This window comes from Pyricularia oryzae, chromosome 4, assembly GCF_000002495.2.
Source record: "Pyricularia oryzae 70-15 chromosome 4, whole genome shotgun sequence".
Classification (NCBI taxonomy): domain Eukaryota; kingdom Fungi; phylum Ascomycota; class Sordariomycetes; order Magnaporthales; family Pyriculariaceae; genus Pyricularia; species Pyricularia oryzae.
Window position 1 is genome coordinate 1218390 of NC_017851.1, and position 26078 is coordinate 1244467.

The following is a 26078-nucleotide window of genomic DNA, read 5'->3' on the forward strand; positions in this document are numbered from 1 at the left end:
CACTTTTGATAGCAGCTTCCCCCAGGGTTGTTTCTACTTGGATATTACCTACCCTGGATACCTATTTAGTTGCGATCTAATGATACTGCACCATCAACGGCTGCCTGCCAGATTTACACCTTGTCAGGAATTCTGCTTATCCCTGTTGGGCTTGATAGATTTCAAAAGTGCACTACAGTTTGTAATGCTCGGAACACGCGAGTATCTCGCGATACCGGCCCAGACCTAATACAAAGTCTCTCACAGCAACCTATCCTGCTAACCCCTCTCGGACGAAAAGAAGGCCGAATACCAGAAACAGTCAGTCGGCAAGGTGCCATTCAAGTCAAGTAGGCCGTCAAAGACACCATCGGGAACGAATGGGAAGTCGGATATGTCGCCAGAATCTCGGCATTGATGCTGCTGGTGCCGCTGCTCCACCTCGATCGCCCCTCCTTCTCTGGGAGTCGCGATGGTAGAACCGGCAGCGGTGGAGATGGCAGCAGTAGAAACACCACCGCCTCCGCCCCGAATACCCAGCACCTCCCTCGCAATGGCCTGGACCTCGGCCAGGTGCCTCCTGCCCTGGGGCCAGACGTGCGCCATGGCCATAAGGCAGCCCATGCCGAGCCTGACCTGGTGCCTGCTGAGCGAGAGCCTATCGTCTGCGGCGGTGACAGAGGAGGAGGCGTCTGGTGGTGATGTCGGTGGAATGTACTTGCAGGCCGAGAGCAGCGTGATGGTGCCCGTCGTCATCATGCAGATGGCAAAGGTGGCAAAAGGGCCGGGCCGGGAGGGCGAGGAGCCACACCTGGGCCTGGATGGAGCGGAGACACCGCGTCGTGTGGATGTTGCTGGTTGCTGCCGTGGTGTTTGTGATGGGGTGTGAGCATGTGGAGCGCGCCTCGAGGGCGTTGAAGTGGAGGGATGAGTAGGGTCTATGCAGGCCGATGGTCGAACTGCAGACATTGTGTCAGTTCTTTTTGTCTCTGTCGTTGATAGCTCCTCGAACCATCCGCAGGGGTCGAAAACGTGCACTCGGCCTCGGCGGGTACGGATGCTATGGCGGAGGCTAGCTATCCCGCGCGGTGGCGCCTATTAGGTAGGCAAAGGATGAGTAGACGTGGTTTTCTGGTGAGAACTCGCGGCTGTCGAACTCGTCGAGTGTCTTGGGCGTTGGGATCGTCTGTTTTTGTCACTGTTTGTTCAGCCGTCTCTTGACCGGACGAATTCAGGGATCATGATATTTGATATTCTTTCCTGGGAGGAGAAGGGAGACGTGCGAAGTCACCCCTGATTCATACTCCCGCTCCTCGCACGGCAGGTCCGCCGTGATGTGCACGTTGCGGGTCGCAAAGGTCGGCTTCTTCCTAATGGCGGCGTACCCACGCATCAACCACGTGTATATCGACTACCAGGTTGTCCGCAACGACTCCGCCAGCACCGGATCCTCACCGGAGCCCGAGTTCTCGATGGTGAATTCCCTGCAGTGCATGCCCAGACCGATGGCGATTCCCAGGGCGGCGTCCATCTCGCGCCGGGACGTGTCCCTGTCGCCGCACCAGTACGTGCCGATGGAGTAGAGCAGGCGACACTGCGCCAGTGCCGGGTCTGGGTTCAGGTCACCGCGGGTGTGGATGTCGAGCCGGACGGATTCCCCTAGCTCGGTCGCCTGGTCCGACTTGGCGTACAGGCTGCCGATGAAGCGCATGCACGCCAGGAGCGGCTCCAGCTCGCCTCGGCGCGCCTTGTTACTTAGGACATGTGCCCATACATCTCTGTGGTAGGAGGAAGGGGTGGTAACGGTGGAAGTGTCTGTAATAGAGGTCAAGGAGGGGGTCGAGGGCCAGTGAGGGGACCGTTCCGGATACTGAGACGGGCGGCGACGGCGATGCACTAGCAACAGCAACCGCTGTTGCTGCTGCTCTCCTACGCCCCGGCAGCGATCCCGCGTCGTTGCAACACCTCACTCCGGTAGTGCTGCTGGGCCGGTCCTTGGCAGCACGGCGGGCAGCCAGCTCGGCCCGGGTGAGGCCGCCACGTCGCGACGGTGTATACTCGCACACTCTGGCCTCGGAAGAGCAGTGGGTACAACACGGGCGGGTTCCGTCGCAGTGGACATGGCGGTCCCGGCAGGTTGTGTAGGCCACGGAGGACCGGTGGGTGAAGGTGGATGCTTTGGTGGCAAGCATTGGGGGGGGGGGAGGGGGTTCTTTCTCTTGCTTTCTCCTGTGACTATCCAAACCGGATGTCAACATTACTGCTGTTTGAAAGTTTTCTTTCTTGTCGAGATAAAATGCCGTCCCCGGGGAACAGAAGGAGTGGTATTTAGGCAGGGCTCACGGGAACCGGCTTCTCGTTGCGGGTATTCGGGGACACGATTGCTGCATGCAGTGTGCTTACCATGTACTTCTTTGGCTAGGTGATGTTGACTAAAAATCAGGTGCTAGTGGCACTGCCAAATTCATATGGACGCCGCCCCATTGGAGAGACAACATCTGTATGGTCGGGTTGCCATTTTGACATACTTTGTATATATGGCTATACAAAAAGTACGTACCGGGAATCCCCTCGGGGACTTGCCTATAATAACACTTGAAGTATGTAAAGAGAGGAACTCGACCGTTTCTCGGCCATGAATTATCATCTGCACGCACACGGCAAACCAAAGCATTTATTGCCTAATATCATACTTTGAATCTGAATTAGTTAAACATGTAAATTAAAGAACCATTTCACTACTCCAAACACCCCCGCGGCACAATTCAGCATGCCTTCCAGAATCATCGTCATCGGCAGCGGATTTGCTGGCCTCTACAGCGCCCTGTCCGCAAGGCGTCTCGTCAGCATCCATCGCAGAGAGAAACCAGACGTTAAAGACATTGCAGTCTGCGTCATCGCCCCCGAGCCTAGCCTGGTCATAATACCTCGCCTGTACCTCGCCAACCCCTAGCAAATGACCGCTGCCCTGGAAGACCCCTTCAAGACGACCGGCATTCGCTTCATCCAAGGCTACGTTGAGAAGATCCTCCCGGAGGACAAACACCTGCTGGTTGGTGCTACAGACGGGACAAGCTCCAGCGAAAGCTACGACCGCCTGATTGTAGCGGCCGGGAGCCAGCTGGCCCATCCGGACATCCCTGGGCCTAAAGAACACAGCTTTGCAGTCACAGCTTGGAGAAGGCGGTGGAGCTAGAGAAGCCCCTTCGAGGTCTGCCGTACTTACCCGAGAGTGAGGCTCGCAACCCAGTTGTCGTTTGCGGTGCAGGATTCACCGGCATAGAGACCGCCGCAGAGCTCCCCGCCCGTCTGAGGAATATACTCGGCCAGGAAACCTCAGTCCACGTCGTCCTCGTCGATCGAGCTTGGCCCTGAGTCCGCGGCCGTTCATCAAGGAAGCACTTCAGGTCTTGCGCGTGGAGACCCGCCTCGGTTCGGAGGCTGTGGCTGTGGAAGCTGATGGCGTCATCCTCGGATCCGGAGAGAAGATCCAAGCCACCACGGTAGTCTGGACGGCCGGTGTGCGAGCAACCTCTCTCACAGACCAGATCCAGGTCAAGCAGGACGGGCTCGGCCGACTCACAGTCGACGAGAGCTTGCAGGTGGCCGACATAACCGGCGTTTATGCAGCCGGAGACGCGGCGCACGCAAAGGTCGACACGGACGGTCACCCAGTAATTATGTCGTGCCAACACGCAATGCCACTTGGGCGTGTGGCAGGCTACAATGCGGCGGCCTCGCTCCTGGGGCTGAACCCGACGCCGTACTCGCAGCCGCTGTACGCAACGTGCCTGGCGCTGGGCAGCTACGGTAGCTTGATCTCCTGGGGATGGGATCGGCAAGTCATGTTGGCGGGGCCCAAGGTCAAGCCTTTGAAGCAATATATCAACCGCGTGCTGATCTACCCGCCCGGTGCCAACGAGACCGAGGCCTTTGCAGCTGCGGATCCAGGTTGGTCATATCCTGAATTCCCTGCCATACCTTTGCCGGTTCAGTGATGAAACGAAAGGGCGGATTTACCGATAGATATTTCCTTATCTAGATAGACCAGGAAGATAAATAGTTTTGAGACTACTGTATGATGAGTTGTTATTAGTTAGACTATGCAGTAGATGAGACATTGTAGGCAGTATGCTAGTCTAGTCGACAAAGGTAGCAAGGGCGGGTACGTAAGGTAGTTAGACAGGTTACTACCAGTCCAAGGTTGTTGTCATTGAGCTAGACCTAGAATTAGGAGCACATAGATCAATACAAATCAAGGTCAGTATTCTCGGCTCCGATAGCCGGTATTTTAATATTGATTGCATACAATTTTGAATCAATAGGTCTGACTCCAAATGCAAGACAAGTCAGACATTGTTATCAGAACCGGGACGCGCCAAGATGAGGGGTGTCATTGACTCGACTTGTTGCTACCAGTAGTGGCTCAGTGGTCAATCGTGGCCCCCCAACGCGGTAAAGAGTCGGTAAGTGTCAGCCGGGCTGTCAGGTGGGTTTGGCAATTGCATCAAATCCATGTCATGTCGGCCTTAGGCATCACGTGCGATGGAATTCGCGCATGAGCAAGCTAAGCACCAACCAGAGCTTTAGCGCCAATCTATCCTAGACTAGGTCTAATCCTGCTCCGACTCGGATCCATCTTTGACGGATCACCAAAAAGCCAACAGCAGGGCCGGTCTGCAAATCTTGAACCCCGTTCTAGATCCCTCAAGACCCATACAACAAACAACTGCTGTCATATTCGTCGTCGTCGCCGCCAGCTCTATTTCCCAACACAGCAACCAAGTGTCGGCCGACCGCCAATGTTGCCGTGCTCGGTCCGACGCGTGGTGTCGGCGGCGCCTCAGACTCCCATCATGGGATCCGTAGGCGCCGTCGCCGCCACGGCCGGTGCGATTGCGTCCGCTGCAAGGGCAACTCGCCATCAGAGGCGATACTCCTCCTCTAACCCGTCTAGCCCCGACAACGACCCCAAGGGTGTACCGCCGTCATCGTCTGACAGGTCCATGGCCGCCCAGACGTCAAAATCTTCATCGTCCAGCTCGGGTGGTGACAAGAGGAGAAGGAGGGCCAAGGAGTCTACAGATCGCTCGTCTTTCAAGTCGCTGCCCTCTGTCCCCAGCACGCAACACCTTCCTCGCGAGTGTAAGCTTTTTTTCATTCCCAAGCCACTGTCTACCGCATATCTTTTTCACCCCCAGATCTTATCTCCACCTGCAGCTCTCCAAAACCGCCTACTGACCCTTCGAACAGCCCTCGCTCTGTCGGCATTTTTCTCGCTTCACCGGCCCATGTCCATCACCCACAGCCTCCCGAGGACAGTGACGGACGATGCCTTTGCCTCCATCTTCCTCCGCCGTGGTCGTTCCGAAAAGACTCAAGACGTCATCTCGACCCTCTCAAATACCGTGCACGAGCTGGAAAAGCCCATGGGCAACCTCGGCCTCTCCCACGGCGACGCCGACCCCAACGAGGGCGTGCGAGAAATCACGCTCAAGAACGCCGACGGTAGCGACTCGGGCGTCTGCGTCCAGCTCAACGACATGCTCGGCTCCAAGTTCCAGCCGTTCTGCCCGCCACCGCTCCCCAAGCCCGCCGCTACGGAAGGCAGCTCCACCGCCACCGAGACCGCTGAGGCTTCCGAGACTAGCCAGGTCGAACCGCAGCGTCGGTTGTACAAGGCCGTCCTGACGATCGAGGAGACGGTGGACGAGAACGGTGAGGTCAAGTACGTGGCTCACAGCTCGGATCTCCTCGAGGACTCGGCACAGCCGCGGTCGTTTCTGGGGCGCATGGCAGCGCGCCAGCTCCGGTTTGACGACAGCCAGAGGCAACGGCAACAGGACGGCATGTGGGCCATCAGCGTCAAGAGGCAGCGCAAGCTCAAGATGAAGAAGAAGAAGTACAAGAAGCTCATGAAGAAGACGCGAAACGAAAGGCGTAGGCTGCACCGCACCTAAACGCTCTCTCGAAAGAGGCCTGATCTCTCCTCGACGCAGTTTCTTACATCCTCTTGGCTTGCTTCGAGGGGCGTTATCATGCGCGCATTTGCATTGAGCATTGGGGGTTTGTTTCCCTTAAATCTTCAGACTGTTTCCACAGCCATCGTGTTTCATATACATGTATGCGATCGCTGGCATTGCTGCCTGCATTTTGCTCTTTTACCTCTACTCTTGGTGCATCAAGGTGGTCTGGATCTATCGTGGGTCATAGATATGGCGGGCATCGGTTGTATATATCGACGTTGTTGGCGGAGAGTGCATGCCATCTTTACATTGTGCAGTCCGAGTGATTTTACAAAGTACCAGCCCTGCTCGAGCTCCCACTCCGTATGTATAGACAAATAATCTGTGCTTTCGAGGAGCGATGGCTATTGTAACTATATGTACCTTATGTATGTATGTATGTACTAGTATCGATTATAGATTTTCAAAGCAATGCGCATCCAAACGTGGCACTGTGGAATGGTATATAAAAAAGTCAAAATACAGTATGGGGATTAAATTTAGATCTTCAAAATAGAAAAAAAAAAAAAAAAAAGTCGTTGGACCTCGTCCAGGTCCGTGTATTCTCAGAACCGTTGGGCCGGACAATGAGGTGTGCGCGCAGTGACATAATATCCGGGAGTGGGGGGTTCCAAGGCCGACAAAAAAGCATATTCCTTGCAAGTCCGCCGCCCCCTATTTGGGTTTAATTATCGCGCTCGACGCGGCTCTTTTGGAATCGATTCCGGCATCTACAGCGCCAGAAAATCCCAATCGCCCAACCCGCCCATTTCGCATCATTCATTTGAGCGGGCGTTTTCAAAGAAGGAATCTGCTGTTCGGGGCTGTTTTCGATCCATACTGTTTGAAAAAAAGCAGGAACAGACAAAATGCCATCCGCAGTCAGACTCGTCCAGGCTCTGCTGCTGCTCCTGACCAGCAGCAACGGCGCCCTGGCCGTCGAGCAAACGGCCGCCTGGGTCAGCGTGGACGATTCGGGTGCCCCCAAGACGCTGACCCCGGTTCTGAGCACCGCCAATGGCCTCCCGACCATCGTGTCCAACGCGGCGCCGCATGAGATCACCGCTACTGTGTTTACCAGGACGCAGCATGGATAGTGAGTTTAGTTTCAGTTCCGAAGCAGGCAACGCAATTCAGCATCGCTATCATGCGGCCAATCGCTGACTAGGGGAAACCCAAAAAAAACAGCATCTCTACTAGCACCGGCTCCCCGAGCGTCTACAGCGCCATGTCTGGCGGCTCCAACGGCCAAGGCGCATTCCCGCTCTGCAAGGCTGCGGCAGAGGCCAAAACGCCCCTATGTCTTCCCAAGGATGGGTCAATCTTGAACCCCGGGATCACCTACTATGGTAAGCTCTTTGATGCACATTCTGTTACCATCCAAAAAAAAGCACACTTACCAGGGCCATTCAACTGACAACAAAACCGCTCCTATCCAGTAACATGGGACCCAACCTTTCTCAAAAACGCCACCAACACCACCGTGACCATCACGACGACCTACTACAACATGACCACGGCGCTCCTGGTGAACGAGACCATCACCCCCTCTTCGACCGACGAGCTCGCCATCCCCTTCTCGCGCGGCTTCTACGCCTGGCCGGTGGGGTGGCAGATCCTGCAGCCGGGCAGGCCCGAGATGAACGTGACCCTGACCCTGACCACGACGACTCGCCACCTCAACACCACCATCGTGGCGGAGCACCACGGGCCCGTCGTGCTGGTCGAGAAGGAAAAGTCCTTCAGACAGCCCGACACCCCGACCCCCGCCGGGCCCGAGATCTACATCGGCCTGCCCGTCATCCTGGGCTTCGTACTGCTCATGGTGTTTGGCACCTGCGTCTGGAACCGCAACGCCCGCCGCATCGACCTCGGCGCCCTGGTCGCCCGCAGCCGCCGCGGTCGCTCCGAGCGGGGTCGGGGTCGCTACCAGCGTCTGGGTGGTGACGACAACGACGACGACGACGATGGCAATGTTGGTGGCCGTGGTGGTCGCTCGGGCAGGCGTCAGAGGAAGGAGTCGATCAGGCTCATGGAGTACGACGAGGGCGAGGAGATGGAGTCAGGCCGCTTCGGCAGGCGCGACAGCGTAGACTCGCTCGGCAGCTTGGCCGGTAGCCCTGTGCGCCAGACGCGGAAGAGACATGGTGACTGAGTATTTGGACGGTATTATGTCGGAAACTTATCAAAAAATGGCTCGTTTGCTTGAGAAAGCGTGGTTTTTTCAGCACCAGACAATAAGTGTAGTTTTCTAACAAACTCCGCCATGTACAATCAGAGATTCACACCGTGATTAATGCATAATCCTTTTTTATATATACTCTTTTGGATTGTCTGAGTCAAGGAGCATACGAGAAATGGACCACGTGTGTTTCGGTCCCTTCATGTTCCGCCCACGTGCGCTATATAATGTGACAAAGGTGGAAAATGGGTTTCTCTTTATGCCGCAGCAGTCTACATGATCAACGATAACATTAAAACCTCGACCCGGTAGTCTGAACAGCTCCCAAAAGTAGTCTCAATCAAGATTTGATTTTCAGATAGATGTGCCACAAAATATCAATGAATTGCCCCTACGCCACCCCCGTAAAACTCCTACGACATAACTCCGACGCTGGTATCCCCCGCACACACACTCACCCCCCTTTGAATTAAGACAGACAAAAAAGAGCAAGAAAGAAAAAAGAGAGGAAGTTATACAAGGACAGCCAGGTAAAGGCCGGGTGTCCACCGTCTGAACGAGTGGGGCATGTGATATGGCAGAGGCAAGCATCTGATAATACCTAGATAACCAGAATGGTCGGCTACCCAATCACCGGCTGACACTACGAGAAGAACCGGAGGAAAGGAGAGAGGGGGGAAAAAAGAAGAAAAAAGAAAGACCCAAACCCAAACCCAAAATAAAACTCAATAACTGAAATCGACATTACCCATTGTTGGTATCGATTTGCTATCCCCATTCGACGGCGCCATCCCGCTCGACGCAGTCTCGGATTGCGTCGTCGTCGTTTGTTGCAATTCGTTACTCTCATCAGGCGGTATCCCGCTGTCAGAGTAGCCAAGGTCCCGCATTTGCTGGAAACTCCAGCTCGGCTCGAAATCACGGCTCTTCCAAGCCACAGTGACACGTTCATACATTTCATCGATCTGCTCCAAACTGATCTTGCTCGTCTCGTAAACCATAAAGTAAACAAAGAAGATGCCGACTATGCAGAAGGCACCCCAAACGAAGAAGATGAGTGGACCGAGACTGGCATACCCGGTGTCCACCATATATGGGGTACTGTAGGCAATGCCAAAGTTGAGCAGCCAATTTGACGCCGTCGACACCGACATTGACTTGGCGCGCACCTTGAGGGGGAATATCTCGGCTGTGACGACCCAGACAACAGGTCCCCACGAGGCCGCAAAGAAAAATATGTATATGGCAACAAATGTAACCAAGACCTGATTCTGTGTTGTGCTGGATCCATTGGAACCAGCTATGTGCTTGGTAGCTGCGGTAAAGGAAGCGACCGACAGTTGGCAGATTGACATGCCGATCGCCCCGACGATCAAAAGTCGCCGGCGTCCCCAAGATTCGACGACAACCAGGCCAGGAAGCGTCGAAATAAAGTTGACAATGTTCATGATGCAAGATATGAGGTAAGGGTTGTCTACCATTGCTCCCTTGAAGAACCATGTGCCGTAGTACATGATAAAGTTGACTCCACTGAGCTGCTGCAGCATCTGCAGGCCGCATGCCGTCAAGGTCCTGCGGCCCAGGTGGGGAGAGCCGAAGAACACATCTTTATATGTGTCAGGGCCTAGAGCGAGCTCATACTCGTGATTGGCCTTGATTTCGGCCAGCTCTTCAATCAAAGCTGGATGAGTAATGTCAAGGCGGCGTAGTCGGCTGAGCGACAGTGCCGCCTCGGTATCTAGGCCACGCTTGATGAGGTAGCGAGGAGTTTCTGGTAAAATGAGAAGGCCCATCATAAGGACGCAGGCCCACACAAGTTGAAGGCCAAGAGGTATCCTGTACGCAGCTGGGCCTGGTATGTCGCTGGTAATGATGTTGATGACCGAAGCTGCAAGCAGCCCCAACGTTATAAAAAGTTGATATGCGCACACCATTGTGCCTCGAATCCACTTTGGTGCCATTTCCGATTGATATAACGGGACAAGAACCGATATCAAACCAACACCAATTCCAGCCACGAACCTATTTCAACAGTCAGCACGACAAAGTTGATTGAGACATACCCAGAAATGGCATGCTGCATGTCTTGCAGGATGCAGAAGCATGCATCACTAGGTCACGAAAAAAAAAAAACTACTAAGACGATCAAGCTCACCTTCCGCCCAGGAGCATTGGTATATCGGCGGAGCAGACCTGGAATACAACGCCGAGGCAAAAGACGCCTATGGCAATGTGCAGCGCCTTTCGGCGGCCTATAAAATCGGCCATTGGTGCTGACATCAAGCTGCCGAGAAAGGTTCCGGCGCTCAATATCGCCACGATCAGTGAAGATTGACTGGTCGATGGATTAAACTGATCCCTGAAGCTCGGCATTGCCAATACGCCATTGATCACACTGCAGGGTGACACCAAATCAAAGAATGATTTCTTGTCAGCCGTTACTGCCTCACCAACTCATGAAGTTCCAGTGGTCCAGAGGGGGAAGACGCACCCAGTATCATGTCCAAAAAGACAGCCACCGCTCGCCACCAGCAACAAGGCAAACAGAGCGTTTGCGGAGGTGCCCGCAACGTTCGGCGGTTTGCGCCAAAGCATCATGATGGCAGGCGAGGGGGAGGGACGGTCCCCCTCATACGTGGAGCCGGCGAGGCTCTATAGTGAAGAGGTCTGAGTCGTCGATGGATTTATTTTGTTCGGGAGGGGGAGCGTGTAGGTTTATCGCTCTAGGGGGCGTTTTTTGGTCGTTTTTTGTTCCAGAGTGCCAGCAGCTAGCACTTTCATGCAGAGCCCGCCCCAAATGATTGATTGCTCTTACGTAGTCGTCGGGAAAACGTGGCGAGAAGTTTCGGGCGTCAGTGCGTCTCAGTGGTCGTCGTATCAAAGAAGGGCGGCGCGCGACGGCGGCGTGGTCGGCTCATTTGGCACCACGAGACGAAAGTGTTGTGTGTTACGGGCCTGCCAAGGTTGGGGAGGCTTGCCCGGCTCTCTTCACTCCGCCTGGCTGTAAACCTCCCGCCGTTGTGGGGACTCGCAATGCGGTGAGTTCGCCAATTCCCCTGCCCAAAATGCGTCTGGTCGCAATCCTTTGTCGCTGTCGCTGTCGTCGTCGTCTCGTCTCTTCATCAGTCGTCGTCCGGTTCAAGCTGGTGGGTGTGGGTAGATGGACGGGACGGAGAACGGACAGGGGCAGAGACGGAGTGGTGGAGATCAGTGTGGAAATGCAGCGAGACTGACCCTTCAAAAACGAACGGGCGGAATGGGGAAACGAGTTCGATTCCAATACTAGGTACCAAAAGCGGCTGGCCGCTCCTTTCCCTGGCTGTGAAAAATTATGGGTCCACACCCCGAACGCCAAAAAGACATGGGTGGACATCATAGCGACCAATGATCAGGCGTCCCCACGATGATTAAGCTCGGATCACCAATTATTTCATTTCAGTGGGGCAGCCATTAGCGTCTTGGCGTGCGCTCTTCTCCTCCCTTCTCTTCGGGTTCACGGTTCACCGGCGAGACCGAGCTGCAGAGAGAGGGTGAGGTTGACTCCTTCGGAGCCAGATCACTTTTGCTTGTCCCGTTGGACCCAAGCCATTCTTGCCATTGTACGAGGCTGGTGCTAAAACTGTGTTTGTTGGTGGCACGAATTCCGGTCTTGGACAGGCTATTTGGGGCAGCTGAAAGCGCCATCTCCTGGAACAACACGTCTCCGAACGAAGCGTAGGGGTAAAAGTCCCTCCTTGTCAGCACCGGACAGTTGTTAGTTCCCGTCGTAGTATTTTGTGCCACATACATAGGTAGGCAGGCAAGCAGGTATAAAGGTACTTGTGTACAATTTGAGTGTTGGTTTGGACAAACTAGAGGCTAGTCTACTGTAAGTCTGATTGATCTGCAAATTGACATCCATGCCTTTTTTTTCTGCTGGCAACTGGGTCTCTCAAAACGCCCTCGACATTCTCCACTGCTTTCAACTCTAGAATTAGAACTAGACTCGAAAGAACTCTCCTTGCCTAGATCCGATGGGCTGAGTTGCAGGGTCGTTTGGGGCGGCTCTCTTTTTTCCGTCATCCTGTCATCAATCTTCGTGGGCCGCCAGAGTACGGAGTACGTGTCAGCTAAAATTGCTTACTTGTTGGCGCCAACCTGTCAATTTTCCTGCGTCTGCCCAAGCTAGAACGAAAGGGAGCCATGGGCTGTGTGTTCCCTTCTCCGTGCATTGCAGGTCGGTCTTCAGCTTGAACATCCATCTCATTCGCTCGTTTTTCTTGGCGGTTTGTTCGCCGTTTATGGCGTACGGAGTATGTTCTTTTCTTTTCTTTTTTTTCGCCTCTTTTTTCCTCTTTTTTTGCCTTCACGAGTAAGTTTCATAGATATCCGTATAGAAGTGAGTGATTGTGTAATACTGCGTATTATTCCCAAGATTGCGAAACATGGCTCCGAGGAACTGCTCATCCAGACACACTTCATCTGCTGGTTGAATCTCCAACACCAGCCAGAAAGGGGTTTCAGTGGCGGCAAGAGTAATGAAACTAACCCCAAAGATCAATAATCGAATAAGGTTGGCTGTATTCACAAACGTAATCTCTTCGCAAGCGCTTACAGAATGGAGAATAGATGTGTCCGATCTGGATGCCCACAGGCAGCTTTTACCTACTCCGTAGGCACAATAGTCGCCACCTCCAAAGGGATTTCTCTTTGGCAAAAACGAAATCTTTATAAAGACAAAATAAAAAATAAAAAAGAAGAATATGGTTATTTTAAGATTGTTTAGGTAGCTATCCAAATCATCGGCTCAGACCGGGTACACTTTTCTAGTCAACGTAAAATGCACAAAGTCTTATATCAATACACATCATCGTAAGTAAACAGGTAAAATGAGGGGGAAAAGTTTAAAAACTTAGATCTCCAATGTCGGCTTGACACCCTTGACCCTTCCAATAACCTGCGATGGTGCATACTTGGGGATAACCTCGTCGTCATGCAACATCTCAAACTCCTCTGTTGCGTCACGACCCATAAAGTTCATAATAGCCTGGGGGCCGCCGGGGTGCTCCTCAAGCCAGTCGCTGAGGTCCATAACGACACCCTTGACGACAACCCACAGGTCGTCCTTCTTGTTGTGCTTGGCAACCTCCTCCATGGTGAACTCCTTCTCGGGGATCTTGAACTCCTTGGGGTTGTTGGGCTTGGCCGACTCAGCCTGAGTGGCAGCGACGTTGCCGGCACCGGACTGAGTGGATGCTGCTGCAGCTCCAGCTCCGCTGCCCCACTCGACGGAGACCTTGCCGGGCTGCGTCGGGTCAATGTGTAGCGAGATCTGGCCGAGACGCTGGGCGGCGCCTGCACCTCCGCTAAGGGCCTGGCGGAACAGGTAGTTGCTGGCAGTGTCACCAGCAACGCGACCGTAGACGACACAGCCAAGAAGCGAAGAGCCTCCAAGACGGTTAGCACCGTGGACACCTCCAGCCAGCTCACCGCAGGCATACAGACCCTCAATGGGCTTCTTGTCCTGGCCGAGAACCTCAGACTTGTCGTTGATCTCGACTCCACCCATGGTGAAGTGCAGGACAGGCTCCATCAGCGAGACGTGGAAGTCATCGTTGATGTCGAGGGGCAGGTTGTGGAAGAACTTCTTGCCCCATGGATCCTTCTGCTTGCCCTCAGCGATGGCGTTGTAGGTGGTGAAGGTCTTCTGCAGGTGCTCGGGCGTGCATCCAATCTCCTTGGCCAGTTGTTGACCGGTCATCTTCTTCATCAGACCACGACCGGAGTAGTGGCGAGTGTGGAAGTCCAGTGTGTTGGAAGCCTTGGAGTTCAGGATCAGACGAATAGGGAACTTGCCCTTGTCCTTCTCCTTCCACATCATGCCCGAGACGTAATCACGGTGGCCAAGCTCGTCGCAGAACCGGTCGCCGTCGGCGTTGAGGAGCAGACCACCCTCACCGCGCAGGGCCTCGGCAGCCAAGAACTTCCACTTGGAGCCGGGGTCCTTGGGGTCAACCAGACCCGTTGGGTGGACCTGAACCTTGTCCATGTCAATACCGTTACCGCCAATGGCCATGACCATCTTCTGGCCGTCGCCAGTGGCGTGCGAGCCGTTGGTGGTAGCCAGGCCGTAGGTGTCGGGCCTGTGCTTCTTCAGGAGCGAGGTCTCTGAGAAGTCAGCGGCGTAGCCACCGGTAGCAAGGACGACGGGGCCGTCCATAGTGTGCTTCTGGCCATCGTGCTCATATGTAACACCGGTGACCTTGTTACCCTCCTTGTTCAAGTTGGTGACCCGCGCCTTCTTGACAATCTCGACTCTGTGCGGCTCGGTCTCGGCGAGCTCCTCAAGCCTTTGCATCAGAGCGTATGTGATGGCCATACCAGGGAACTTGGCATCGTGACCACGGTGCGTACGGGGCTGGGAGTGACCACTGTTGGGTTGATTCACAGTCAGCCTCTGGTATCGTAGCAGTGCGCCTAGTTTGCAGGGATGAAATGAAGCTCTAGACTTACCCAAGTCGCGAAACCAAAGTCAGGTCCAGGTTGAATACATCCTGCAGCCACTCGACGGCAGCGGCCGACTTGTATGTGAGGACCTTGATCAGGTCTGGGCGAGCCTTGTCGCGAGCCGACTTTAGTGTGTCGTCGTAAAACTGCTTGACGCTGTCCTGAATGCCGTGCTCAACCTGTGTCCTCGTGAGGGCACCGTTGATACCAGATGTGGCCTTTGTCGAGTTTCCACCGAAGAATCCTAATAGCCGAATTGACCGAGGTTAGCAACAGACCGCTCTAGCTTGTGCCGAGCTGCCGATTCCGCGGAGCCTCAGGTTAATGAATTCGCCCTTACCTTGCTTGTCAAGAACAACAACATTGCCTCCAGCGAGGTAGATGGTGTGTGCAGCGCTGAGGCCGGACACTGATTGTGTAGGGGACAATGGTCAGCTTCGGTTCATGTGAGCTTCTCGTGACTCGGGAGGCCAGCGTAAGCTCTCTTTCGCGGGGATGAGTGACAGCGAGTTACTTACAACCACCGCCGACAACAATCACTCTTGAAGGCATCTTGAAACTATCGCACGTCTGTCTCTACTATGAGGTGGGGGTATAAAAAGCAATTGGTAGAGGTGGTCAAGGAAGGAAGAAAAAAATGAAAGCTGGCAAGATGAATAGACGACACAAGGACAGAAAGGATGGTCGAAGCAAGACAGAAGATGGTTTTAAAGATCGAACGAGGCGAGCCGGCAACGCTCCAAAGCCAAGTGGAAATCCTGGAATGATGATTGGCCCCCGGACGGCTACATCTAAGCCGAGGCACGGAGAACAAGTGGGCTGGAGACTGGGTTCTGGGGTCCCCACGCCTTTGTCGGGCATATGCACCTTCAGGGCAACGGACTGCGACGGCGTTCTTTCAGGGCCCCTTGGCTCGGAATTGACACATGCAAGCAAGCGCATTCAAGAAGGGAAACAATGTGCACCTGACCTGCGGGCTCGGCTATTGTTTTGCAACATTGTACGAAGTAGTAGTCAGTGCAGTCAATATTGGGTTGGTGTAATTACGCCCCTCATAGACAACATACCGTGGTCTCTAACCTAACTAACGTAGTAACTAACTACACCTACCTGAAGAATTCCCGAGGCTCCAAATCAATCAACGTCGCAAGCCTTGCCATCAGCAAAAGCAAAAGCGAAACTGCATTCCCCGCCGTCCCAACCGTGAATGTTGTGTCGGCACCGACCGTGCGAACAATGGAATGGGTCCAGCGTCAATTGAGTGTCGCGCAGTTCGCGCCGGCAAACCCCGGCATTTGCGCCGAGATGGTTAACCAGATCTCAAGCAAATTGCAGTTCTGGTATGCAGCCATTTCGCCTCCCTGAGCAAAAACCTTTTTCCCTCATCTGCAAGTCGCAAAACGCTTTTTCTCACCGTATTTTATCAAATCGACACCACTGCATCTACTTTTCTTCAAAAGTTATGACTTGAGACCAAAGTCAATCCTAGCGTCATGCGCCCAGAACCAGACCAATCAAGCTTGTTCAGGGGCCTACAGAGTAACCTGACCTAATTTGTGAAGGGGGGTCCCGAAACGGTTCACCTGACCCGACAACTACGTACAACTTCGAGTCGACTCGAAGCATGTGATAATTGCCTCTGGAGGGATGTGGATGATGCGCAGACGTTGGTCACGTGTGTCTGCATCCGATTTATCTGACCTGCTTGACATCGATTGTTCGGCACGATCGATCTCCCGAGGGGCGATATTATTGTGAATCAATTAATTGCCTAGGTAATTAATTACACTCCATCTTAGGTAAGGTTGAAACTTGACAGCACCATTCGGCAGAGCTACAGGACGTTATCGTGCCTAGTTAGTATTCATACCACGGAGTACCTTCCAGTAGTTAAGGCACCTTGACCACCTCAACCTACCGTACCTGTTCTCACCTTTCAACTACAGAACTTTTTCGTCCGTTGTCGAGACGCGACCGACGCCTAGAACAAGTCTAGCAAGTCTAGTTCTAGAATAGAAGAAGATCGGAATGGCGCTTGAGGAAGTCACCTTGCCACCTCAGGTAAAGTTTGCACAGAGAATCGATGCGATGCAATCCAACACAACACCAGCCACAATCCGGTGAGGAATACTTGAGGCGTGAGAGATATTTACAGCACAGTCCGATCGCTTTCTCCGACTGCTCAAGTTAGGCTAAGAATTAAAAGGCAGGTAAAAGATTGCATGCACGGAAACCTTGGCGAAGTAACTACTACGTACACCACGCGTCAGGTGACGTCCCGCTCTACGTATTGTATCTTTTGTCGTCCAGGCAGATCTTTCATAACCTCAGTTAGCAATGCACTTTACAGTACAATCCCTTTTGTTGTCAGTTTTCCAACATTAGTCCCGAATCCTCAGGCGTATAAATTTATATTAAGGTACAAACCTCACGCCTCATGAACACTCGCCTAGGTATGCTCGTGTGCTTGTCATTTTTAAAGGGACGCGTTCGTCCTGGTTCAATAGAGTGGGCGACTGGGTGGAAACATCACGTTTCAATGGGTGGAAATCCTGCATAATCCATGCCTAAACATCGTCACAGTTGCCAGGTCCGTTGACAAAGCAACAACAAAGAGTTTTCATTTTAGTTTCTCACAAAAAAAAACAGATAAATTCTGCTATCAGTACGACAGATTTTATATATCCCTCCTCGTCTCCATGGTTCTATTCGATCGAAGAGAGTATTAGGCTACTGCTGTGTCACTGTGAAAGCTTAAGGTGAGCAGTTGTAATAATAACCCGGATAGACTTGCTACCCCTCCAAGACTGAGTTTCAAACTTGCAATTGCAAACGAGGTCCGACATTACATAAAAACAAAAACGACTGCCGTTTACTTCATTCCCCCCGATAAGCTCGCCTGTTCATTTGCAGTGAACCAAGCAGAGACAAAAAAAAAAAAAAAAAATTGTCGCTGACAAAACCACATAACCCATCTTCGACAGCAGCTGTTGCGGGGCATATCAGTCATCTCTTCCAAAACCCAGGCATTTCACCTCGTCTTACACTGCAACAATTAAGCACTTTACACAGTATAACCAGGCCGGTAGCTAGCCTCTGTCGACAAAATGGACTTCAATAGCGACTCTCCGTTTCCGGAGGGAGTCATCTCCTTTTTGGATACGGATTTGTATAAACTCACTATGCAGTGTGCGGTCCTCAAATACTACAGCAACACTTCTGTCACATATTCTTTTACCAACCGGACCCCGGAGAAAAGGTTGTCTAGAAAGGCTTACCAGTGGTTGCAGGATCAGATTAGGAGTAAGTTTTCTTTCTGCCGGCGGAGGAGGGGAAGGAAAAAACAAAAACCTCACACTTAACCCAGCTAACTCCCCCTAAGAACTGGGAAACATTTCGCTCTCAGATGAGGAGTACCGCTTCTTGAAGGACAACTGCCCATACCTCGGTACTCAGTATCTAGAGTTCCTCCAAAATTTCCGGCTCAATCCGAGGGATCAAGTCATTGTGAGTTTTGCGCCCGTGGGCAAGCATGAAGGGGCCGATTCGGATGTGGGAGACATCGACATCCAAATCAGTGGAAAATGGGTAGATACCATCCTTTACGAGATCCCAATTCTCGCCCTGACGTCTGAGGCCTACTTCCGCTTCATGGATACCGACTGGGACTACCAGGGTCAAGAGGAGCTCGCCTACGAAAAGGGCAAACGCATCCTCGAGGCCGGCTGCATATTGTCGGAATTTGGCACCAGGCGCCGGAGGGACTACCACACCCAAGCCTTGGTATTCCGCGGGCTGGTGAAGGCAAGCAAGGAAGCCCAGAAGCGCGGTCTCTCCGGAAAGCTCTCCGGCACCAGCAATGTGCACCTGGCGATGCGCTTCAACATGGCCCCTGTCGGCACTGTCGCGCATGAGTGGTTTATGGGCATCGCCGCTATTATCGGCGACTACCGCAGCGCATCGGAGGAGGCGCTGGCCCGATGGGTCGGCGCTTTCGGCCCCGGCGTGCTGGCTATCGCGTTGACCGACACGTTCGGCACCCCCGAGTTTCTCAAGTCGTTCAGCCGGCCGGTGCGATGGCTGGAGGAGGCGCACTCGGCGGCAGCGGGCAACGAATCAAAGACGTACGCGCAGGTGTTTGCGGGGGTGAGGCAGGACTCCGGAGACCCGACGACGTTTGTCAAGCGGATGCGGGAGTTCTACGACCAACAGAGAATCAAGGAGAAGAAGACCATTGTTTTCTCGGACTCTCTTGACATCGACCGGTGCCTGGTATACAAGCAGGTGTCAGAGGCTGCGGGCTTCCAGCCGACTTTTGGAGTGGGAACCTTCTTGACAAACGATTTTGTTGGCAAGTCGACTGGGAAGAAGTCGACGCCGCTAAACATTGTCATCAAGCTGAGCTCTGCGGATGGCAAGCCTGCGGTGAAATTGAGGTGAGTTGACTTTTTTTTATTAATCAAAATCTCAAAAGTGGCTTATGCTTTCAAGTCTATCTGGGACATCAGGCTAATAATCGCGTGTGCCGTACCAGCGACAACATTGGAAAGAACACGGGCGATGCAAACACCGTCGAGAAAGTCAAGCGTGAAATTGGGTACGAGGAGAAGGACTGGGAGGGCGGTGACGAGACATCGAGGTGGGGAAAGGAAGCAAAGTGACAACAGCCCGAGGAGGGAATGAGATTAAGTAGCTTGTTTTTTAAATTAGACTAAATGGGAATCGATACGATAGAGGTGCACATGCCTTGATGGTTTGTGTTGCGCACGCATAAATGGAGAAAATATCAAGCAACGAATGGTACCAGTGCCTCTGCAGGTCAAGGCGAGTTAGGGCAGGCTCAACGGCGCAAGCTAACAAGCTGTTTAGTGAGCCCCGTGCACCTAGCTTGGTTACTTTACCTGCCGTGAGCAGATAAGGCATTTACATGCTGGGTGACAATTATTAAATGGAGTTTTATGAGGATTGTAATTCATTTGATATCGGTTGCCGGGGTTTGGGCGACAGACAGGTCGTGAGTTGGTTCGACAATTAAACAAATTGATCATCAACTGATAGGTGGATGAATGATCTCACAAATTGATTATTTCACCCCCAGCAAACGATGACCTCAACTTCCGTAACCGGCGGGCAACGAAGAAAAAACACATTACCTAAGCGACTGAACAACAGAGAGCAGAGCAGCCACATGGTATATCCCTTGCCCATGCTCGTAACTATTCAGTGAAGTCTACAAGATTTATCGAGTGACTTGTGTTTAGTTCAACTCGAAATTTAATTGTTGCTTTACCTTGACTTTTCCCGGTGGGAAGGGAGACGCGAGTGCAGAGGTGAACATTGGATTCCATCAAATCAATCAATCAATCAATCTCATGGGCCCGTCTGTGCTCGTATCCCGGTCATTGTGTCCACCCACTCAGAATTCTGCCACCGCCCTCCAGAGGAAAGGAGCTCTTGCCGTCGCATCGCGTCGCCCACCACCACCACCACACTTACCACCACCCGTCTCATAAGTTACCGCAGAGGATATCCTGACTCCGAGGCCGCAGTCACTGCTAGTCATCTGCTATCTATTTCAAACCTCATTATACAGACTGGCACAGATCTATGCCTGAAAAAATCTTGTGGCTGAAGCCGTAATATTACGTCTTTGCAGGACCTGAGCGATCCTGCCGCCACCAGTCGCAGTCGCAGTGTCGTCTACTTCTTCAAGAGTGGGTAAGTTCAAATTTCTTGTTCTCTTCCTACGTAAGCCAACGAGCCAGACCAGTCTTAAGCTTGAGCCTGCATCTTTGCAAAATTTGCCGTCATGTCGAGAAGAACGTCTCCCTAACTAACCCATCCTGATCCAGGCTCTCAGAACCACCCTCTCCGAGATCCCGGAAAGCCCGCCTGGGCGCTCAGGGCCTATGAATTCTCAACGGTCCCACGGCGGCGGTGCCTTTGACCGCGAGCGCGATCCCCGCGAACGTGACCTCGACGAGCACCGACACCGTCCACTTACACAAGAGGAAGCCGCCAATCGTGACCGTGAGCGAGACATCGATCGTGAACGCGAGCGGGAACACGCCGACCGGCAGCAGCCACGCGAGGCCTACCCGCCCGGAGCACCTCTTCACAGCACCGCCGGCTCGATACCGATCCACCAGCCCGTAGCCTCGCGAATAGCGGGCGTCATCCACAGCCCTGGTGGTCTCTTGGGTGCCCACAACGGCGCGCCCGGCGGCCTGCCCTTGGGCGCCCCGACGACGCAGTTAGCTGGTTTCGGCGGGCCGATCCACAGCGATCCCGCAAGGCAGATGCCGCCTCAACCCCCGAACCAGAACAGCACGGGTGGCCAACAGCACCAGATGTTTGCGCCGATCCCTCAGCAAGCGGGAGGGCCCAACGGCTCCCTGGGACCTGGGGGTAGCCCTGGATCCGTCTTTGGCGGCCCGCTACAGACAGAAAATGGTCGGGCACCTGTTCAGCAGGCCCCTCCGCCCGCTGTTGTTCCTCCAGCACAAACAAGCTCTGCTGCTGGGCTCTCGCAGCAGGGCTCACAGCCTATTTTGAATGTATGTTACGTCGTCATTGAACAGACCAAACTCCAGAGAAACCCCAATTATCGCGAAAGCAAGAACTGACATTCGACAATCTCATCTTCCAGGATGCGCTCAGCTACCTCGATCAAGTCAAGGCTCAATTTCATGAACAACCCGATGTTTATAACCGATTCCTCGATATCATGAAAGATTTCAAGAGTCAAACGTATGTTGAGTGCGAGCTGTTTTGGAACCTACCAATATCTAACTTCTCATTACCATAGAATCGACACTCCTGGGGTGATCAACCGAGTTTCCGATCTTTTTGCTGGACATCCGAATCTCATACAGGGTTTTAACACGTTCTTGCCACCCGGTTACCGGATCGAGTGCGGGCTGGACAACAACCCCAACAGCATAAGGGTTACTACACCTTCAGGTTCGACCGTCCATTCAATTGGTGCTGGAAGAGGCGCACTGCCGCCCGTGGACGGATCTGCAGGACCCCCTGGTCAGAACGCTCAGTATCTCGGTCCCAACAGCCGGCCAGGGAACTGGCAGCAGTCAGTACAGCATAGTATTGAGAGTCCTGAAGCCCAGTTCAGCGCACCTGCGCAGCCGGGACCTGGTCCATTTGGCCCTGGCGGAGCTCCAGGGGCCCAGTTCGATGGCCACAGCCCTGCGCATCAACAGCGTGTCGTGAGTTCAGGACAGCAGCCTGCAGGTCCTGGCTCTGGGCTTGTAGCGGGCCCTGGCTCGGCGATGCCTGGCCCTATGGCCAGAAATGTACAAACCCCAACGCCAGGTGCGCAGCCGGCTTCGTTGAATGGAAGTTCTTCGCAGCAAGGCGGTCAGCGGGGACCAGTCGAGTTCAACCATGCTATAAGTTACGTCAACAAGATCAAGGTAAGTTGTCAAACCCTGATAAGGTTGGCTGTATGTATCTCACCTGCACGTCTTGTTCCTATGACGGGGGGTGTATATTTATGTTTCCATCTGCACCATGCAGGGACACGCATATAGCCAGCGCCTCCCTTTTTACGTTATTTATTTTGTCAAATTTGGCTTCCTTGTTCCAACCCCAGGGCATCGTGGAGCTAACCAGACCTAACCGCAGAACCGATTCCAGGACAAGCCCGAAATCTACAAACAATTTCTTGAGATACTGCAGACGTACCAGCGGGAACAGAAGCCGATCCAGGAGGTGTATGCTCAGGTTACCACCTTGTTCCATACAGCCCCAGACCTGCTGGAGGACTTCAAACAGTTTCTCCCCGAGTCTGCTGCTCAGACCCGCACGTTTGGCCAACGACCCGCCGAGGATGGCGGCCTTTTGAACCACATCAACCAGATGCCGCAAGCTACAAACCCCGCTAGGGAAGGCCCCAAAATGCCTCCTGTTGGCAATTTTGCCGTTCCGGTCAGTGCCAGCAAGGACAACAAGAAGCGACCGCGCATAGAAAAGCCACCCGCTGCAACGCCTCAGGCTCAACAGTCGCCGGCTGTTGGGTCCGCCTCTATCAACAGCGCGAACAAACGGACAAAGACCACGCATAAGCCTTCTGGCGATGGTCCTTCTATTGAGCCGTCGTTGACGCCCATTGTGCCTGAACCAATGAGCCCGTCTGCGTCGACAAGTGTCTCCCAGGAGAAGGCTCTCAACTACCTTGAGCGCATCAAGAAGCACATTGGAAACAGGACAACTCTGCACGAATTTTTCAAACTTATCAATCTTTACACCCAGGGCCTGATCGATAAGAACGTGCTCGTCCAAAAGGCTCAAATGATAATAGGCGCTAATGTCGAACTTATGACATGGTTCAAGAACTTTGTTCGGTACACTGGGGATGATGAGTTGGTTGAGAACAAGCCTGAACCACCTACTGGCCGTGTGTCACTCAGCAACTGCCGCGGATACGGCCCAAGTTACCGACTGCTACCTAAGCGAGAACGACTAAAGCCATGTAGCGGACGCGACGAGCTGTGTAATTCAGTTCTGAATGACGAATGGGCTTCTCACCCGACATGGGCCTCGGAAGATAGTGGATTCGTGGCCCATCGAAAGAACGCCTTTGAAGAAGGCCTTCATCGGATTGAAGAAGAGCGTCACGACTATGACTTTTTCATCGAAGCCAATCAGAAGTGCATCCAGTTGCTAGAGCCAATTGCCCAGCAGATGCTGACCTTGAATCCTGCCGACAGGCAGAACTTCAGGATGCCCAGTGGGCTGGGAGGCCAGAGCACTTCGATCTACAAGCGAGTACTTAAGAAGGTGTACGGTGCAGACAAGGGTGCTGAAGTAGTCAATGACATGTTCCAGCATCCCTTCACCGTGGTACCTATAGTAATGGCTCGCCTCAAGCAGAAAGACGAGGAATGGAGGTTTAGCCAGGTGTGTACAAGTACCTGGTTGTCATATCTGGATATGAAAATTTGGAATTTCGAACAAGAATGCTAACTTGGATGTTCAACAACAATAGCGTGAGTGGGAAAAGGTATGGCAAAGTCAAACAAAAGCCATGCATCTGAAGAGTCTGGACCACCAAGGAATCCAGGTCAAGGGTAACGACAAGCGGACTCTGTCTGCCAAGCACCTGGTTGATTTGATCAAGACCAAGCACGAAGAGCAAAAGCGACAACGGGTCAACAAAGGCAAAGCGCCAAGGGTCCAGCACCTTTGGTCATTTACGGACCAGGGCGTTCTGCTGGATTTGCTCCGGTTCATGGTTTTGTACGCAATGAACAGCGGGCAGCATGGGTCTTCTGAAAAGGACAGGATTCTAGAGTTCTTCGAGAACTCGGTGCCACAGTTCTTCGGAATACTTCCTGAGCAGGTCCGTCAGCATCTCGGCGATATCGACCGCGATGCTGGCGAGGAGGAGGCTGATGACAACACGCCTGCTGAATTGACTAACGGCCGAAGCCGCCGGAATGGCAAGAAATCAGACCTCCTTCGTGGGCTCTTGGACCCAGGTCGCAACGGCAGCAAGACTAGGAGTCAGCCCGAGGAAAGCAACACATCGGCCAGCAAGGAAACCACGCCTGATCAGGGCTCGACTAATGAGGAGGAGATGGCCGATGCACCGGATGATGGTTCTGCTACCGCAGAGAACGCCAACAACGAAAGGTGGCTGCAAAATCCTCCAAAGGCAACCGTACTGTCTGGTTACAATCCTCTGAGCGACGGAGACAGCGAACTCAAGGCCGACGGACTCTTCCCGCGGCCCTGGTACAATTTCTTCTGCAATCAGACGATATTTGTCTTCTTCAGCGTCTTCCAGACATTATACAAGCGCTTGAAGACAGTCAAGGAAAGCAGGGAGAGCGTGTTGGAGGAGATCAGGCGAGAGAGGGCAGACAAGCCTGCCAAGCAGTTGGGCCTGGTTCATGACGAGATGAACTACTTTGATGGCGATCCCGAGACATTCTGGCCAAGGACGGTTGAGCTGATCGAAGATTTCATCACGGGTGAAATAGACGAGAGCAGGTGTCAGGACGTCCTACGCCATTACTATCTACAGTGTGGCTGGACTTTGTACACCATTCAGGACTTGCTCAAAACCTTGTGCCGGCAAGCTCTCGTTTGCAACAACTCTGACAACAAGGAGAAGACACCAGATCTTGTGCAACAATTCCTGACTGCCAAGAGTCAGGAGGAGACTAGTTATCAGGTTGAGATCAGTGCCCGCAAGTTTGCGGAAAAGTGCATCAAGGATGGCGAGATGTTTATGATTACTTGGGTAAGTTGAGGATACATACCCGTATCTCCTGGGGGCCTTGGCCAGTATTTGGAGATTGCTAACAAAACATAACACAACAGGCCCCAAGCAGCAATGAGGCAACAGTACGCTGGTTACCAAAGGAGGACACGACCTTCCATGCGGAAGAAATGGAACCGACGGATCGCTGGAAGTACTACATCGCCTCCTACATGCGAGTCGACCCGACTGAGGGGGTGCCTAAGCTGCGTCTCCAAAAGACGGTGTTAGCACGCAACCTGCCATCCTCAGACTCGGACTCGGACGACGGTGCTGTCCCTAAGCCGCTTTCATACAGTGAAGGTCTTGGCCTGCGAATCTGCGTCAACTCGTCCAAGATAGTATACGAGAAGGAGACGTCCGAGTACACAATCTACAACATGACGTCGCTCTCAGAGGAGAGGCGTGCTTTTGATAGGGACCGGCGAGCTCAACTATTCCGCGAAAAGCTGATTATGAACAACGCCTGGATGAAGGATCTGAGCCAAGTCGAGGTGCAAGGAATGAACGAGGATTTCCAGCGGTGGGCAAAGGACGGCATTGTACCAGGCACCTCATCAACCGGCGGTGCTGGGTCTTCTGCATAAAACCTTTGCAGTGACGAGCTGCGTCGGTGTGCGTTCGCATGCGTAGCCATTTGTAATTCTTTTGTGCTTTATTCGTCTTTTATGCTCTTTCGCAGTCCACCGTCGTCGGTTGGGCCCAAGGGGTTCTTTTTTTACGGAGTATTCTCCTTTTTTTTCTTTTCTGTTTTTATCGGTTGCATATCGGGTTTAGGGTCTCGCTTGCCTTTCTGAATTACTTTTACTTTCCATTTTACTTTGCCGGCGCTCGGTGAAAATTCACTGAGGCGAGTCCGGTAGTGCCTTCAATCGCTGGGTACTCTGTTTTCTTTTTTTCTTTCTTTTTTTTTCTCGCCCTCTTCATACTTTGTTCATTTTATGTTATTCTTGTCGTTTGCTTTTATCTCTTTTTTTCGACATTCCCTGCCCGCCTGGCGTTGATCAAAGTGTCCTGGACAAGAAAATGAATTGCAGTCAGTCAAAAAGGGTTTGTTGATATTAGACCCGAAATCATTACATACATACGCATAGATTGACGCGGTTGATATTTCCTAATACATCATTTACATTGCGATGAGATG

The 26078-nt window shown here is 53.0% G+C and overlaps 10 protein-coding genes across 10 annotated transcripts; 6 read left to right on the forward strand and 4 right to left on the reverse strand.

Moving 5' to 3' along the window:
* Positions 1-242: 242 nt before the first annotated feature.
* Positions 243-948, reverse strand: MGG_03624 (uncharacterized protein; the record flags this gene model as incomplete). The annotated part of the gene is made up of 1 exon (XM_003716219.1): positions 243-948. One exon carries the CDS (start codon positions 946-948, stop codon positions 259-261), a length of 690 nt encoding a protein of 229 aa, XP_003716267.1. The 3' UTR covers positions 243-258.
* Positions 949-1051: 103 nt separating this feature from the next.
* Positions 1052-2276, reverse strand: MGG_03623 (C6 zinc finger domain-containing protein; the record flags this gene model as incomplete). The annotated part of the gene is made up of 4 exons (XM_003716220.1): positions 1877-2276; positions 1424-1794; positions 1271-1390; positions 1052-1165 (listed from the first exon to the last, which is right to left on the reverse strand). The coding sequence occupies exons 1-4, from the start codon at positions 2235-2237 to the stop codon at positions 1052-1054; spliced, it is 966 nt and encodes a 321-aa protein (XP_003716268.1). The 5' UTR covers positions 2238-2276.
* Positions 2277-2749: 473 nt separating this feature from the next.
* MGG_17057 (FAD-dependent pyridine nucleotide-disulfide oxidoreductase) lies at positions 2750-3977 on the forward strand (the record flags this gene model as incomplete). The annotated part of the gene is made up of 3 exons (XM_003716221.1): positions 2750-2851; positions 2933-3165; positions 3263-3977. 3 exons carry the CDS (start codon positions 2750-2752, stop codon positions 3975-3977), a joined length of 1050 nt encoding a protein of 349 aa, XP_003716269.1.
* Positions 3978-4594: 617 nt separating this feature from the next.
* Positions 4595-6488, forward strand: MGG_17058 (uncharacterized protein). Its single transcript, XM_003716222.1, has 2 exons — positions 4595-5124; positions 5233-6488. The coding sequence occupies exons 1-2, from the start codon at positions 4782-4784 to the stop codon at positions 5937-5939; spliced, it is 1050 nt and encodes a 349-aa protein (XP_003716270.1). The 5' UTR covers positions 4595-4781; the 3' UTR covers positions 5940-6488.
* Positions 6489-6501: 13 nt separating this feature from the next.
* MGG_03621 (uncharacterized protein) lies at positions 6502-8334 on the forward strand. The gene is made up of 3 exons (XM_003716223.1): positions 6502-7080; positions 7173-7333; positions 7424-8334. Exons 1-3 carry the CDS (start codon positions 6854-6856, stop codon positions 8137-8139), a joined length of 1104 nt encoding a protein of 367 aa, XP_003716271.1. The 5' UTR covers positions 6502-6853; the 3' UTR covers positions 8140-8334.
* On the reverse strand, positions 8291-11390 carry MGG_03620 (glucose transporter rco-3). The gene is made up of 3 exons (XM_003716224.1): positions 10658-11390; positions 10322-10561; positions 8291-10188 (listed from the first exon to the last, which is right to left on the reverse strand). The coding sequence occupies exons 1-3, from the start codon at positions 10762-10764 to the stop codon at positions 8892-8894; spliced, it is 1644 nt and encodes a 547-aa protein (XP_003716272.1). The 5' UTR covers positions 10765-11390; the 3' UTR covers positions 8291-8891.
* A 1504-nt stretch (positions 11391-12894) lies between these two features.
* Positions 12895-15428, reverse strand: MGG_03619 (fumarate reductase). The gene is made up of 4 exons (XM_003716225.1): positions 15171-15428; positions 14993-15061; positions 14659-14896; positions 12895-14576 (listed from the first exon to the last, which is right to left on the reverse strand). The coding sequence occupies exons 1-4, from the start codon at positions 15202-15204 to the stop codon at positions 13058-13060; spliced, it is 1860 nt and encodes a 619-aa protein (XP_003716273.1). The 5' UTR covers positions 15205-15428; the 3' UTR covers positions 12895-13057.
* Positions 15429-15888: 460 nt separating this feature from the next.
* MGG_17059 (uncharacterized protein) lies at positions 15889-16200 on the forward strand (the record flags this gene model as incomplete). Its single annotated transcript, XM_003716226.1, has 2 exons — positions 15889-15992; positions 16113-16200. The coding sequence occupies 2 exons, from the start codon at positions 15889-15891 to the stop codon at positions 16198-16200; spliced, it is 192 nt and encodes a 63-aa protein (XP_003716274.1).
* An 825-nt stretch (positions 16201-17025) lies between these two features.
* MGG_13497 (nicotinate phosphoribosyltransferase) lies at positions 17026-19446 on the forward strand. Its single transcript, XM_003716227.1, has 3 exons — positions 17026-17955; positions 18035-19088; positions 19187-19446. Exons 1-3 carry the CDS (start codon positions 17760-17762, stop codon positions 19311-19313), a joined length of 1377 nt encoding a protein of 458 aa, XP_003716275.1. The 5' UTR covers positions 17026-17759; the 3' UTR covers positions 19314-19446.
* A 657-nt stretch (positions 19447-20103) lies between these two features.
* Positions 20104-26076, forward strand: MGG_13498 (uncharacterized protein). Its single transcript, XM_003716228.1, has 7 exons — positions 20104-20370; positions 20505-21209; positions 21302-21402; positions 21461-22082; positions 22294-23568; positions 23657-24916; positions 24997-26076. The coding sequence occupies exons 2-7, from the start codon at positions 20562-20564 to the stop codon at positions 25519-25521; spliced, it is 4431 nt and encodes a 1476-aa protein (XP_003716276.1). The 5' UTR covers positions 20104-20370; positions 20505-20561; the 3' UTR covers positions 25522-26076.
* The last annotated feature ends 2 nt before the right edge of the window (positions 26077-26078 follow it).